We start from the raw sequence: 12,867 nt of genomic DNA on the forward strand, positions 1-12,867 counted from the left end.
AGGCTGTGTGACCAGCACAGAACCCTGAGTCCAGAGCAGCAGGGGTCCAGAGACTGGACACAGAATGCAACTGTCCCAGAGTGCCAAGCAGATTGCCAGGGCAGGGGGTTCGGACAGGGCTGCAAAAGGGCACACAGGACAAGTGTCCATCACGGTGCCCTTCCTCCAGGAAGCCTTCCAAGTCCCATGGTCCCTGCTAAGCGCTTGTGCCCAGGACTGGAATGGCCCTGATTTCTGCCCCACCCCCAGCCCCACCTAGGCTGGAAGGAGACTGGGGGTACTGGCGGGGGGGGGGGGGGGCTTGTCTCCCTGTTCTCCCACCCCAGAACACGTGCACTCAGGTCACTGGACAAGTGTTTATTGCACACTGCCTGCAGCTGAGTCCCGCACTGGGCACAGCCTCCTGTCCTGGGAGCCAGGGGCCCACAGACACCCCCCCAAACAGGGCCAGCGAGGGAGGGAAGCAGCCATAGCTGTGGCTCTATCTCTCATGGGGTCTGGCCACAGCCGCTGCCTCTTCTGGATGGTCTGGGGGACTGGCCACTGTCACCGTCCCCCACCCACTTCCACCATCGAGGGGAGCAGGGCCGGGCCCAGAGCTGGGGTCCCCCCGGCAGGGTGCAGAGCCCTTGCTCCTGAGGGTCAGCCCTGGGACGCTTCCTGGAGGGTCTGGCTCTGGGTCTGCGGCAGAGGACAGCCAGGCCTCACACCCACAGGTCCCTCAGCTGGCCCTTGTCCTCCAGCAGCTGCTCGCCCCGCTCCTCCTCGGGGAACTGGCAGCTGCAGGCATCCTCGGCTGGCGGCCGTGCCTCCAGGGGCAGCTGGGTCTCTGCAGAGGGGCTTCAGTCAGTGGGCGGGCCGAGGGCTCACCTCTCCCACCCCGGGGGGCACAACTGACCTGGGGGCCACACGGGTTGCCTCCTCAGCTGCCAGATGTGTAGGCCAAGCTGGGCTGCGCTCAGGACCAGGATGCAGGCGGCCACGGTGAGGAGGACGATGGTCAGCAGGCCGTGTGGCTCGGCGGGCGGCAGCCCCAGGCTACATACGGCATTGTGTGTCTTGTTCCCCGGGAACATGGTATACCCAAACTGGGAGCAGCTGAGACACACAGACACAGAGCCTTCGGTCAGCCCTCGGCCACCCGAGCACCCGCTGCGCAGGGCTGCTGTCCTCTGAGTTGTGTGGGGGTCACCGCACCAGGAAGGACAGGAGAGGCCCCTCCCTCAGGAACTGGCCGGCCACCTGAGGGTCCCACCAGGACTCACTCTGACCAGGGTTTGCAGCGACCCTCCTGGCCTCCAGAGAAGGTCCCTGTGGCACAGTCGACACATTCAAAGCCGAAATTGAAATTCCCTGGAGACAGACAGACAGCCGGGGTTTGCTGGGGTAGATGAGAAGGAATCCATCTGGAGCCTGGGTCCACAGCAGAATGACTCCCACACACCTTATCCATTGGACAGAGGTCTCTGATGCCTGCAAGACTGGGGTCTGGCCAGAATCAGTGCCCAGGCGTGCCCCATTCCAGGGCAGGCATCTGTGGGGGAGGGATGCTGAGCTGAGTGGAGGTTCCTGGGGAATCTGGGAGAGGAGAGCTGTGTGGCACATGGCCAGAGGGGAATGCAGGGGCCCGTCCACTGGAGGCTGGAGGGTAAGGGAGCCCATACGGGGTGGAAGTAGAAACCAGGCAAGAATCAGGGCAGCCCTTACGCTTGGTCCAGTGGCCTGGAGGGCAACAGGTCAGTGAGGGTCCCAGAGAGAGGAGGTGAGGCTTGCACCCCAGCTGACCCTGGACCCTGTCCTACCCAACCTCCCAACGCCCCTCTGGCTACCCTGTGTCCCTCCCATCAGGTAAACAGGCCCCAAGAGGATTTGAGCTGCTCCCTCCAGGAAAAGGTTGACCCCCAGACAGGGCAACAGGGGGCAGGCCTAGCTTTGACAGGACTGTCCCCATGCCGATGCTCAGGGTACGTGGAAGACTGGGGGCATCGTCAGAGCCAGGAGCTGAGAGCTAGACAGCCCCTGGACACCCCCACTACTCCCCACAACCAGCCCTGAGGAGCACCCTCGAGCTGGAAAGAGGAACCCAAGCTAAGAGAGGGAAGGACTCCCCAAAGCTGCCCGGGTGCTAAGACCCACGTCTGAGCTACGGCAATAAGCAGCAAACGGCCCCACCCACCTGGGCCTTGCAGGACCCGAGACGCCAGTGCCTGCCTGCCCAGAGAACATACATGTACCCTCCACACACAAGCACTTCCCTCCACCCTCATGGCACTGGCTACGCATCCGCTCCCATGAGCTCTGGCTCAGCCCTGGTCAAACCCATGGACCCGCTCAGGCCACAGTTGCCGGTGACTTACCATGAGGCCGCACCTCCTGGCCCGGCGGGCAAGTGTGGTGCTTGCAGGTCTTGCACTGGGGGTCTCCACAGTGGTACCCTGGCTCAACACACGTGCAGTCCCCCTCAGGACAAGCCTCAGCTGAGCAAGAGAAAAGCCAGCCCTCTCAGCAGCTGGGCCAAGCCCCTCCCTCCTCAGGACTCCCCCCACCCCGCCCCGGTGGCCCTCCAGAGGGAATGGGGTGATATAGGGAAGGGCAGTCCATACATCCACCCTCAGGCAGCCCCAGGGGGCCGAGGGCGCCTGTCTGGGAGCCAGGACCCCGGTGGGGTCCAGCTGTCTCCCTCCCTCCTAGGCACCTAGCTCCTCCACGATGTGGCCTGGCTGTGTCCCCCACTGCCCTGAAGCTGCTCCCACCAGGGTGGTGGTGACTTGGCATGTCACCAGAACACGTCCCTGCTGGACAAGGGGGCCACCTGGGGGACCTACTCCCTCTCCCCTTTTCCTCCTGCCTCTGTCCCTGCCTGCCACACTGAGACTTGGGACCCTCAGACACCGCCCTTCTCAACCCCCAGGCTCCAGCAGGGTGACGCTCTGAGCTGCTTTCCCTGCAGTATTTGTCCCCAAGCTGGCACATGCCGCTTGGCCCTCACCCACAGAGGCAAGTCGGAGGCAGGGGCTGGGGCCGAACCTGTGCTGGTCTGAGTGAGGGCCAAGGGCTCACGAGCCACTCCTGTAAGAGCTTGGACGGCCTTCCTCGACCTTGGGACCCAACACTCGCCTTGGGGAAATCCTGCACTCCCCGAGCCCCTGACCCCGCTTTGGGCCACTGGCCTGAGCTGAGCTCCTCGCTGCCACACGCCCCCGCACCCATTCCCCTGGGACAGTGGGCTCTGGACCCAGAAGTTCTGCCCGCCGCCCCGTCGAGTCAGTCTGAGCACAGGGAGAGGGCGCGGCGCTGCTGCCCCACGAGACAGGCTCCCCGCACGCGCCTTACCCGGGGTGCACAGGCGACAGCAGCGCGTGTCCGTCCCGGTTCCCCGCAGAAGGCGGTCGGGGCCGCAGCTCAGACCCCCGGCGGGGCGCTGGCCCAGGCCCATGGCGCAGAGCAGCGTGACGCCGCACAGGGCCACGCGCGCGCCCCTCGCCTCCATGGCACCCACGGCGGGCCGCAGCCGCGAGATTTGAGGGGATGGGCCCCGCCCCGCCCCCATCCGGGCACGCCCAGACCCCGCCCCGCGGGCTGCGGGCCTCTGCCCAGGTGCAGGGCGGCCGGAGAGGTTGTTCCCAGCCGGGCCCCCTGTGGCACCTGGCAGCCCACAATGCCCCGCCGCAGGCGGAGCGCCGGGGCTCTGGGGGCAGCGAAACTACCGCGAGTGACTGCAGTGGTGAGGACGGGTCGTTAGAACTTTGTCCAAACCGCAGAATGCACGGCCGCGCGCGACCCTCTTGTAGACGAGGCAGCCCGCGACACCGCGACTTGTCCGCGCCGCGTGTCGGACGTCACAAATGGCCCCTGGGGGCAGGGGTACGTGGGAAATCTCTGCAGCTGCCCCTCAGGTTTGATGTGAACCCAAGGCTGCTCTAAATAATAATTTTTTTTTTTTTAAGTCAACTGAGCCCCGCTGTATCTCACGGAGGTGGTCTCTTAGCAGGCTGCAGAGTGCAACCACACAGGGTGGGGGCGGGGGCCTCCAGGAGACTGGTGTGCGGGGGCGGGGGGTGGGGGGAGGCGGCCTCGGGGGTGCCTAAGTGTTCCTGAACTTTGCTCCGGGGATTCCTACCCAGAAACTAAATATGCCCCCAAATGTGTGTGTATGGAGGGGAGAGGGACACTGAACACAGCCTACATTCCCAACTACTCAGGCAGGACTGGGAAGGGAAGAGGAATCTGTAACCTGTCAGGTCTGAGGGAGGGTTGCCTGCGGGGGGTGCTGGATGCTAAGTGGCAGACAGCACCCTGAGGTGGGTAGTGCCCACAGGGGGGCTGCTGCAGGGACCCCCACAAGGACAGTCTGGCCGAGGGCTGCTCCCTCGCTGTGCCCCCTCAGTGTCTGGCTGGGTCCCCTACCCCTGCTCCAGCTTCCTCAGGAGGGCCCCATGGGCTTTTAAAGATCTCCTCCAGCTCCCTCGTCCTCTATGAGACCTACAGACCCCAGGGCCCACACCCGCCAGCATCATGGTCCTGCCTGCTGATCCTCAGCCCAGAACCCCGCACCAAGAGGCCCCCCACTTTCCAGGGATCAGAAGGGGCCCTCCCACTCTCCAGGGATTGGGACAACACCCCCACCCCTTTCTGGGATCAGGACAAGCGCCCTCACTTGGCCAACAAGGTCTGACCAGGCTCCAGGTGCACATGGTGGCCCCCCAACACACACACACACCGCTGGGCTTCCACTCTGCTGACACCTGCTCATAGCTTAGGGCTCCTAGGGGAGCGCCCCCACAACCCCTAACCCAAGGACCTCCTCAGATCTTGGGAGAGGTTGCTGGTAAGGAGCGGTCCAGGCACTGACCAAGCCTCTGGTCTCAAAGCTCTGGCCCGGAGGTGGCCCTGCTCAGGTCCCAGCTCTAACGGCTGGGCTGATTTCCACCCGGACCTCTCCGGACCAAATCTGGTCATCCTGGAGGGTGTGGAGGGCCAGCCCCTGACCGAGCCCTCGAACCACAGAAAATTCAGCCTCCCACTCACCGTGAGACTGTCCCTGGTGTCTCAGAGCTTCGGCTTCCCCGTGTGCACAGAGGGCTTCTGGGGCCCTGCCTCCTCGAAGAAGCCTCCCTGGGGTCAGGGTCTCAGGACCGTGACTGGGCTTATACCCCCGGGGTTGGAGGTGTGGTGACAGCTGTGGTATTGGCCTTTGAGACCTGGAGCTGCCACCTGGCCAGATGGGCAGCTGTTCCTTTTCTGAGGGAAATGACAGGAATTAGCCATCTGTGACTCAGCTCTCCAAGTCCCAGGAAGCACAGCCCCTCCACAGAGGGGTAAGCCTGGCGGTGCAGGGGAGGGAGGGGGCTCGAGGGTGGGCTGTAGCTCCAGGCTGCCCGAGGCTCCGAGGGGCCCTGAGATCTCCGCTCAGCTCCCACACCGGGACATGTGCCTGAGCGCTGGGACAGAGAGGGACTCCACACACAGAACCAGCCGGTCTAGACCTTCATCCACTGCTCATTTCAAAGACCTGAGGGGTCAGGCCTGTGGCAGTACCGGGTCCCCCCAATTCTGGTTAGCGCACGATGTACTGTGGCCCAGGGAAATATGATCAATACCCTACAAATGATGCTTGTCAGACTGTGCCATTGGTCCGCTGGTCCTTCTGGAGGCAGGGACAGAGTTAGAAGCTTCTGGAAGCAGTGTGTGGTGGGGAGGGGTGAAGGTGAGCTGGGCAGGAGGAGCTCTGTGCAGGAAATGTCCACTGGAAGGGCCCGGGGGCGAGTGGGAGAGGAAGGTTCTTCCGTGGCTGCCACCCACAGCAGCAAGAAATCAAAGGGCCCACGTTAATGCCCACAGAGATAGTGGCTTATGAGCAAGGCCGCTCAAAAGGCAGGGGTGACATCAGCCAAACGTCAGTGCCTGCGTCTGCTTTCTTGCTCCAGCCCCTCCGGAAGCCCCCCACCACCGCCCCAGTCACAGGCTGCGGGGATGAGTGGAGCCTCTACAGCTGGGCAGTGAGGGGAGAGGCGATCTTTATCTGCCCTCTGTGTTTTCCAGTACTCTGAGCCGCTCACCACATTTTTACATTATCACTCGTTCCAGCTTACACAACCCCTGTTCCTGTTAGCGGAGGGTCCTTCACGGAGTCCAGGAAGTAACCAGAAGGGTGGTGGTGCGTGGAGATGGGGATCTGACAGCAGGGCAGGATGGGGGACCGGGTGGGGGCGCGGAGGAGGGGCCCCAGGGAGAGGTGGCTGGGGGACCCTGGGCGCTGGGCAGGGCCACAGCTCCACCACCCAGGCCTGGGGGTCAGGCAGGGCCGGGGCGGAGGAAGTTTGAGGGTTTTCAGCAGACTGGCAGGGGGTGAGGGGCTGGAGAGTGTGCTTAGGGTCGGTACAGAAGCAAAGAGCAGGTGACTGTCCGTCTTTCTGTCCCATTGCAGGGATGGAGCCGCCAGGCTGAGGGAAGAGCTGGGAGGTGTGGGGAGGAAGGCCCCAGGACCTGAGCCCTCCCCTGCCCCCACCCTGCCCCCTCCACCAGGTCCCATAGCACTTCTCCACAGCCTCCGCGCTGTCCTGGGAACCACTGTCCCCGCGTCAAGGGTGCAGGTTTGCTGCCTGTGTCGAGGGCACAGCTTACATTATTCTGGTCACTGCTGAGGCTCACGCCAAAAGACTGTGGGAACTCAGTGTGGCTGAACACGGGACGGCTCTGTCCTCCCTCTGCAGTGTTCGGGCCAGGGGCAGAGGGGTCAGAGATTTGAAGACAAGTTGGACGGGCCTCTGTGGCGACCTCGGGGAGCAAGGCGGCCCAGGAAACAAGGAGGGTTGGTGTCCAGGGCTGTGCTGGAGTCAGGGCCCAGAGTCTCACGCTTACCACGGTGCCTTTGGCTGCAGGTCACCTGGCAGCTGCGAAGGACTTTCTCTACCTGGCCTGGCACCCCAGCAGGAGGGGCGCCCTGGTCACGGACAAGTCATGGTCAGTGGGACCCCACTGTCGATGGGCATTGGGCTTTTTCTGCATCGAGGCGTTTTGTTTACACCAAGGGCAAACTGAGGATCAGCCTGATTGGAAATCTCTACTTTCCCGAAGTGGTGACACCCAACCTTCACCGCTCACTACCGACAACACACACACGCAGGTCTGGTAGGGCATGCAGTTGGAGAGGCCTCGAGAAAGAATGTCTCTTGAGCTCTCTGCTCTGGAAGGACACACAGAGACCTGAAGGGTCACCCTCAAACGTCCCCTTTGGGGCCATTAGTGCCCAAGCTGTGGGCTCACTGGGGGTGCCTGGGGCCTACTCACCCAGGTTTAGGGGCTCAGAGCAGCGGCTCCTGGATTCCCCCAACAAGCTGCTGGGTTGTCTAATCCCCTCAGGACATTTGTTTTGGCCTCCACGCCCTACTGCAGGTGCCGGGACGTGCTCAGAGAAGGGGTGAGGACGGGAGTCCTGCGGTCTCTGAGTGGGGTCCACTTGAGCTCCCTACCCCACAACCCTGCCTAGGCTGGAGATCCCTCTCCCACCAGAGTAGGCACACCCCTGCGCTCCCTCCGTGGCTGTGCGGCCTCCGGCCCGCCGGCGCCCAGCAGAGACCCGCGTTCGCCAATGTCCTTTATTGGAGGGCACCACCCTGGGCGGGAAGTATGCACAGCATATGTAGCAGAGCCCTGGGTGCCAGCCCAGGAGCACCTAAAACGGCGCAGGGTGGGGTGGCAGGGTGACAGGGCACCCACGTGATGGGGGGCGGCGGCCTGCGCCTGGGGGCACCCCCAATGCCCCTCAATGTCTAGCAGACCCTCTGGGCCCCCAGCCTGGGGTGGGAGCACGCTGCTCAGATCTTGGCCAGGGTGGAGTTGGTGTCGGCATGCTCCTCTTGGATGGGGGTCCGGAAGCCATTTCCAGCTGAGGGGGGAGAGCGAGAGGCGGGAGGTGGTAAGGGTCTCAGCCCTTCGGGAGGCCATCTGGGCTGGGGCCACACTGGGTACTTACTAGGGGGCAGCCGCCAGGCTCGGTGGTGTAGGAGCAGGGCCAGCGCGGCGGCCACAGGGGCAAGCAGGCCCAGGCCCAGGCCCAGGACAACAGCCAGCTGGGGGCCTGTGGGGAGGCAGGGCCTGCTGGGGTGCGTCCACAGAGCCAGGAGTCCGCCCCGGGGGGGCCTCCATGAAGGCAGAGGGCATCCCACCCCATCCCTCTTTCCCCACCCCCCTTCCGTTTTGGGTTGGGGAAGGGCCCTGCTGGGCTGAGGCCAGGCCCCCCCTTACCCCTGGGGGGCTCTGTAGGGGGTGTGAAGGGCTCCTGTGGGGCCCTGGCCCAGGCCGTGGTGGGATGGGTGGTGGGGGGCCAGGCTGGGGGCCGCTGGGTCTCCCACGGCAGTGTGGCTGGGGGGCTCCTGTCCTCACAGACAGCGTCCGAGCTTTTGCTGGCTGGCTGCACCGTGCGCTTTCCCATCAAGGTACAGCTGAGGAAGGCAGGGGTGTTGATCAGGCCAGAGCCCCCCACCCCCGCCCCCCGCCAACTCCTCCCAGATTGACTGGATGAGCCCAGAACTGAGACAGGACCAGGGAGATGTGGGGAGCGATGGGCAATCCACACTGGATCACCTCAGGCAGCATCGCACTCCCACCCAGGCGACGGGCCAAGGACCCTGCCCAGGCCCCCACACCCTCCAGGGGGTCTTGGCCACACCCAGGGCCACCTGCCCCCCACCGTCATTCCCCATCTCCCCTCGCTCTGCTCCCTACACGGTCTCCTCCCAACCTGCTCCAGCCGCACCTTGCCCTCTCAACCCACCCCCTTGCTCTCTTCTTCCCCCACCATGGAGGCCCCAGCTGTGGATGAGCAGGGCTCTCATGTACTCCCAGGGCCTGGGATAGAGTCTCATACACTCCTCACTCCAACCCAGCAGTCGGGCTGGACCAGGACCGAGCAGGCGGGCAGCACGGTGGGGCCAGGGGTCATGAGGGGCCAGGGGCCATTGGGGGGGGCAGGGGCAGGAGCCCCCCAGGTCACTCACTTGGTCCAGGGCTTGCAGGCCTGGTCGTCACCTGGGGAGAAGTGTCCCGGTGGGCACGGGGCACAGTCTGCAACAAAGACAGCAGGACAGACAGTCTCCTCCACTGTCACCCACCTCGGGGACCTGGACGCAGCAGCTGCTGGGGGCTAGTTCTGTAGGGCTGGGCGCTCCCCCACCACAGCCTCCAGAACCTCCTCCCTGCCTACATTCCACCCACTGGCCCTGACCCAGGCGCCCCCCACCCGTTTCTTGGCATGGCCTGTTTGCTGGGGGGAAGGAACCTGGTCTGAGCTGGGGTGGAGGGTGCAGTGGGAAGTGATAGCATGTGAGGTAGAAGACATGCTTCCTTTACCGCTCGCGAGGCCCCCACCAGCACGCAGACCCTGACCTCTCAGGCACACGCTGCCCACCCCCGGGCTCACCAACTCCACGCTTGAAGCCGTCCTGGGGCTCTGTGCCTGGCTTACAGCTACAGACAGTGTCCTGTGTGGGTGTGCACCTCCGCTTGGGTTCGCTCCCACTTCCTGGGGGGTCAGGTGAGGCGGGCACAGTCGGCAGGGCTGCCGGGGCTGCTGGGCAGGCTGGGGGACCGAGGCCGAGGGCCCCCAGACCAGCAGCCCCCTCGCAGTCGGGCGGTTCCCCGTTCTCTCCAGTCCCTGGATGCCATATTCCTTCTGGCCACGTGGCCCCTGGGACGCAGCCCCGTGGCGGATCCAGCCTCCCGTCCCACCTTCCGTCAGGCCCACAGCAGGACCCGTGGTGGCGCCTGGATGCAGCTCTCACCACCCCCAAAGGCCCACTGGCAGGCACGTGCTCCTGCCTGACTCCACGTGGCCTCAGCCCCCCTGGGAGGAGGGAGGGGCTCCTAGGGGGCCTCCGTGGTACAGCAGGCCCCACTGTGGTTTGGGGTTTGTTTCTGCGGCTGTGGGGACCTCCTGTGAGTGCCTGGGCGGGACGACAGGGACTCAGGTGGGGGTCTCAGGATCCAGGCTGGGGTGGTGCTCACTCTGATTGCACTGCGTGCAGGGTTTGCAGGGTTCGTAGTTCGTAGCCTCGTTGTAGAAGCCAGGCCGGCACGGGAGGCACTCGGTGTCCTGGCCTTTGCTGCAGCGGCTCTCCATCCCAAAACCTGCAGCGGGAGGCAGGCCAAACTCAGCACGGCCTGGCACCCCCAACCCCGGTCCTGGTGGCCCACGGTCCCAGGCCCGGTTGCAAGTCACCCACTCTATCAGCCTGAGCCCACTGGCCCATGACCCCCGCATCCCAGGACCCCATCTGCATGTTCCCCTCTCCCCAGCGCCCATCCCCATACGTCTCCCATCCCTACGACCCCCACCCCCGTGCCTCAGGTCCCCATGTCCCCACAGGCACCCCTCCACTCACCCGGCAGGCAGTCACGACAGCACCTGCCGTCTTTGGGGTAGGCGTCCCCCACACAGTTGAGCTGGGCTGCAGCGCCCAGCACGAGTCCCAGGAGCAGGAGGGCTGAGTGAGGCCCCCTAAGCCTCTGAGCCTCCACGAACATTCTCATCTCCGCGGGCGGTGCAGGAGTCTGGGGTTTTTCCTTGGAGGATGTGGCTATAAGGGCTGCGGAGGAGGGGTGGGGAGGGAGAGAGGGGGAGGGGACCAGGAGGAAGGAGGCCCAGGAAGGGCTGAGGACCCCTGACCTGGGCCGGCGGCAGGAAGACGGCTGGTCTGGGAAGCAACCGTCCAGGCTGTGGGCTTCTCCCCTGCCCTGGGCCGCAGGGCCCTCATCCCCTCAACTACGCCCAGTAGCCTCAGGCTCAGCCGGCTGGCAGCAGACCTGGGGCCAAAGGGAGGACCCGCAGCCGCCTGACCCCTACCAGGGCCTGCACATCTAGTCCGCGCCCCCACACACTGGACCCCTCCTGCCCCCATCTCACCGGGGACGTGGAGTCCCTTCGGCTGGGCACACTGGGTACCCTCCTGCTCTGCCCAGCCCAACCAAGCCGTTTGGATGAGGGTAGTCTTCGGGCCCCTCCACAAGCCTGCTCCTTCTGGGCACCCCCCTCTCCCTGTACAGGGCAGGGCAGACCCCTCAGGACGAGCAGGTAGCTGCCCCTGCAATGCCCCCCACAAAAGGCTACATTCATGCCAACCCTCACCCCCAAGCAAAGGGGTGCACAGAACATAGGGATAAACTGAGGCAGCACACCGCTCAGGAGACAGGCCTCTCACCATCTGGACTCTCTACTGGGCATAGGCTCAGGGGTAAGATCAGCAGTGCCCCAGACTCCAGGGCATGGTGCCTGGCCCAAGTGTCCAAACCTAGCTCAGGCTGAGGCAGTGGTCAAGAGCTTTGAGGGCACCTGTGCCCACATGGTGAGCGTGCGTGTGGGAGCATGTGCCGGTGTGCAGGAGTATGTGAGTGCATATGAGTGCATATGAGTGCAAAAGCAGGGGTGTGCTGGTGTGTGAGCACAGCAGGTGTTAGGAGCTGAACCGTGCCCCCAAATCCACGTGTTGAAACCCTGACCTCCAACGTGGCTGTTTGTGGAGACGGGGCCTCTGGGGTGCTGGTAAAGTTTAGATGGGGTCAGAGGGGTGGGTCCTGATCCCAAAGGGCTGGCGTCCTTCTGGGAGAGACCCCAGGAAGAGCACAGAGGGAGGCCACGTGAGGACAGAGGAGAAGGCAGTGTCGACCACCGAGGACAGAGGCCTCAGGAGAAAGCAGCCCACACTTGCTCTCAGACGTCCAGCCCCCAGGACGGGGAAACGATCGTCCCTGGTATTCTGTTAGGACGGCACCTGCCCTGTACCCTGCATACAAAATATGCCTGGGAGCACGCGTGAACCCGTCTGTGTGTGTGTGCGGCACGTGTGTGCGGCTGCTGTGAGGGTGGGGGCGGGGGGTCCACCTGCACCCACTCTGACTCCCTGGCCGCGTGGGGGCCCGCAGGACGGCTGTGTGCCCTGTGGTGGCCGGGCCAGCCCGGCCCCACCCCACACCCACCCTGGGCTTAGAGTGTCCCCACAGCACCAACGCGAGGCCTGGGATGAGACCCACTGGATGGTCCCATGGAGCACTTGGGGTCCTTGGACGCGGCCCCGGGCGGTTGCAGGGCAGGCAGGGAGGGCTGTGTGCAGGGCTGTGGTGTGTCAAGCGGGAAGAACAGGCACGTGCCCACCCAGCTCTGACATCTCTGGTGCCCTGGAGGCAGGGGAAGCTACACTGTGTCGTTTTGAAGCTTCCAAACCATAACCTTGAGATGAAATTAACCATTCACCACTTAGTTTACAAAGTTTCAGGCGCAGGGCCTCCCTCAGGGAGGAGAGCAGGGGGGAAGCTGGAAATTCCCCTCCCTGACTCCCCGACAACAGGTAACAAAGCTGAGCTCCTCCAGCCCACCTGTGGGAAATTCCTCCCTGGCTGAGCAGGGCAAGGTGGCCACGGCCCAGGCCACGGCCCACAACAGCTGGGGCAGAGGGAGGCAGGCTCTGCCAGCAGCCAGGGGGCCACGCAGGGGAGGGGACCAGGGCGTCAGGCAGCCTGGTGTGCGTGCGTGTGCCCCCGTCTTCCGCAGATGTTGAGAAAAATCTTTTTTTTTTTTTTTAATTGACAACGACAAACATAGCCTCTGAGGTTGAGCTAACTTGGGAGTCTGCTGGCCAGCGCCCCCTCCAGCATGCCCCTCTCCTTCTCTGGGGGCCACGTGGGGGCTGCCTGCCCTCTGGCGGTACGGGTCCCCACTGCCTAAAGCCCTGCACACCTGGCCCACAAATCGGGCATCTGTTCACGGGGACCCACCTAGCACAGACAAGTAACTAACCACGCTCAGCCTCCATCCTGTGGGCCCAGCCGACCCCCGGGCTCTGCCCACACCTCCGCCAAACATCACACAGCTGC

The 12,867-nt window shown here is 64.3% G+C and overlaps 2 protein-coding genes across 4 annotated transcripts; both read right to left on the reverse strand.

The window, feature by feature from the left end:
* Positions 1 to 349: 349 nt before the first annotated feature.
* Positions 350 to 3,565, reverse strand: TNFRSF18 (TNF receptor superfamily member 18). Its single transcript, XM_027622008.1, has 5 exons — positions 3,334 to 3,565; positions 2,358 to 2,477; positions 1,266 to 1,353; positions 899 to 1,098; positions 350 to 829 (listed from the first exon to the last, which is right to left on the reverse strand). Exons 1-5 carry the CDS (start codon positions 3,548 to 3,550, stop codon positions 705 to 707), a joined length of 750 nt encoding a protein of 249 aa, XP_027477809.1. The 5' UTR covers positions 3,551 to 3,565; the 3' UTR covers positions 350 to 704.
* Positions 3,566 to 7,602: 4,037 nt separating this feature from the next.
* TNFRSF4 (TNF receptor superfamily member 4) lies at positions 7,603 to 10,536 on the reverse strand. Of its 3 annotated transcripts, XM_027568666.2 has the most exons (7): positions 10,383 to 10,536; positions 10,006 to 10,128; positions 9,422 to 9,523; positions 9,000 to 9,066; positions 8,248 to 8,444; positions 7,976 to 8,080; positions 7,603 to 7,888 (listed from the first exon to the last, which is right to left on the reverse strand). In XM_027568666.2, the coding sequence occupies exons 1-7, from the start codon at positions 10,528 to 10,530 to the stop codon at positions 7,818 to 7,820; spliced, it is 813 nt and encodes a 270-aa protein (XP_027424467.1). In that variant the 5' UTR covers positions 10,531 to 10,536; the 3' UTR covers positions 7,603 to 7,817. The 3 variants fall into 3 exon arrangements, with proteins under 3 accessions (XP_027424467.1, XP_027424466.2, XP_027424465.2); XM_027568665.2 differs by having other exon boundaries at positions 7,976 to 8,444; positions 9,000 to 9,030; XM_027568664.2 differs by having other exon boundaries at positions 7,976 to 8,444.
* Between the last annotated feature and the right edge of the window lie 2,331 nt (positions 10,537 to 12,867).

Source organism: Zalophus californianus, chromosome 4 (genome assembly GCF_009762305.2).
Source record: "Zalophus californianus isolate mZalCal1 chromosome 4, mZalCal1.pri.v2, whole genome shotgun sequence".
Taxonomy (NCBI): Eukaryota; Metazoa; Chordata; class Mammalia; order Carnivora; family Otariidae; genus Zalophus; species Zalophus californianus.

What these genes read in the sequence shown, in the direction of transcription:
- TNFRSF18 (XM_027622008.1), bottom strand. Translation starts at nt 3,550, where the DNA reads ATGGGGGCGGGGCGGGGCCCATCCCCTCAAATCTCGCGGCTGCGGCCC. An exon ending in CCAGGAGGTGCGGCCTCATG is followed by an intron (nt 1,354 to 2,357) that starts GTAAGTCACCGG and finishes GTCTGTCTCCAG; the next exon opens with GGAATTTCAATTTCGGCTTT. An exon ending in CGCTGCAAACCCTGGTCAGA is followed by an intron (nt 1,099 to 1,265) that starts GTGAGTCCTGGT and finishes TGTGTGTCTCAG; the next exon opens with CTGCTCCCAGTTTGGGTATA.
- TNFRSF4 (XM_027568664.2), bottom strand. Translation starts at nt 10,530, where the DNA reads ATGAGAATGTTCGTGGAGGCTCAGAGGCTTAGGGGGCCTCACTCAGCC. An exon ending in CTGTCGTGACTGCCTGCCGG is followed by an intron (nt 10,129 to 10,382) that starts GTGAGTGGAGGG and finishes CTCCCGCTGCAG; the next exon opens with GTTTTGGGATGGAGAGCCGC. An exon ending in CTGCACGCAGTGCAATCAGA is followed by an intron (nt 9,524 to 10,005) that starts GTGAGCACCACC and finishes CTGACCCCCCAG; the next exon opens with GAAGTGGGAGCGAACCCAAG.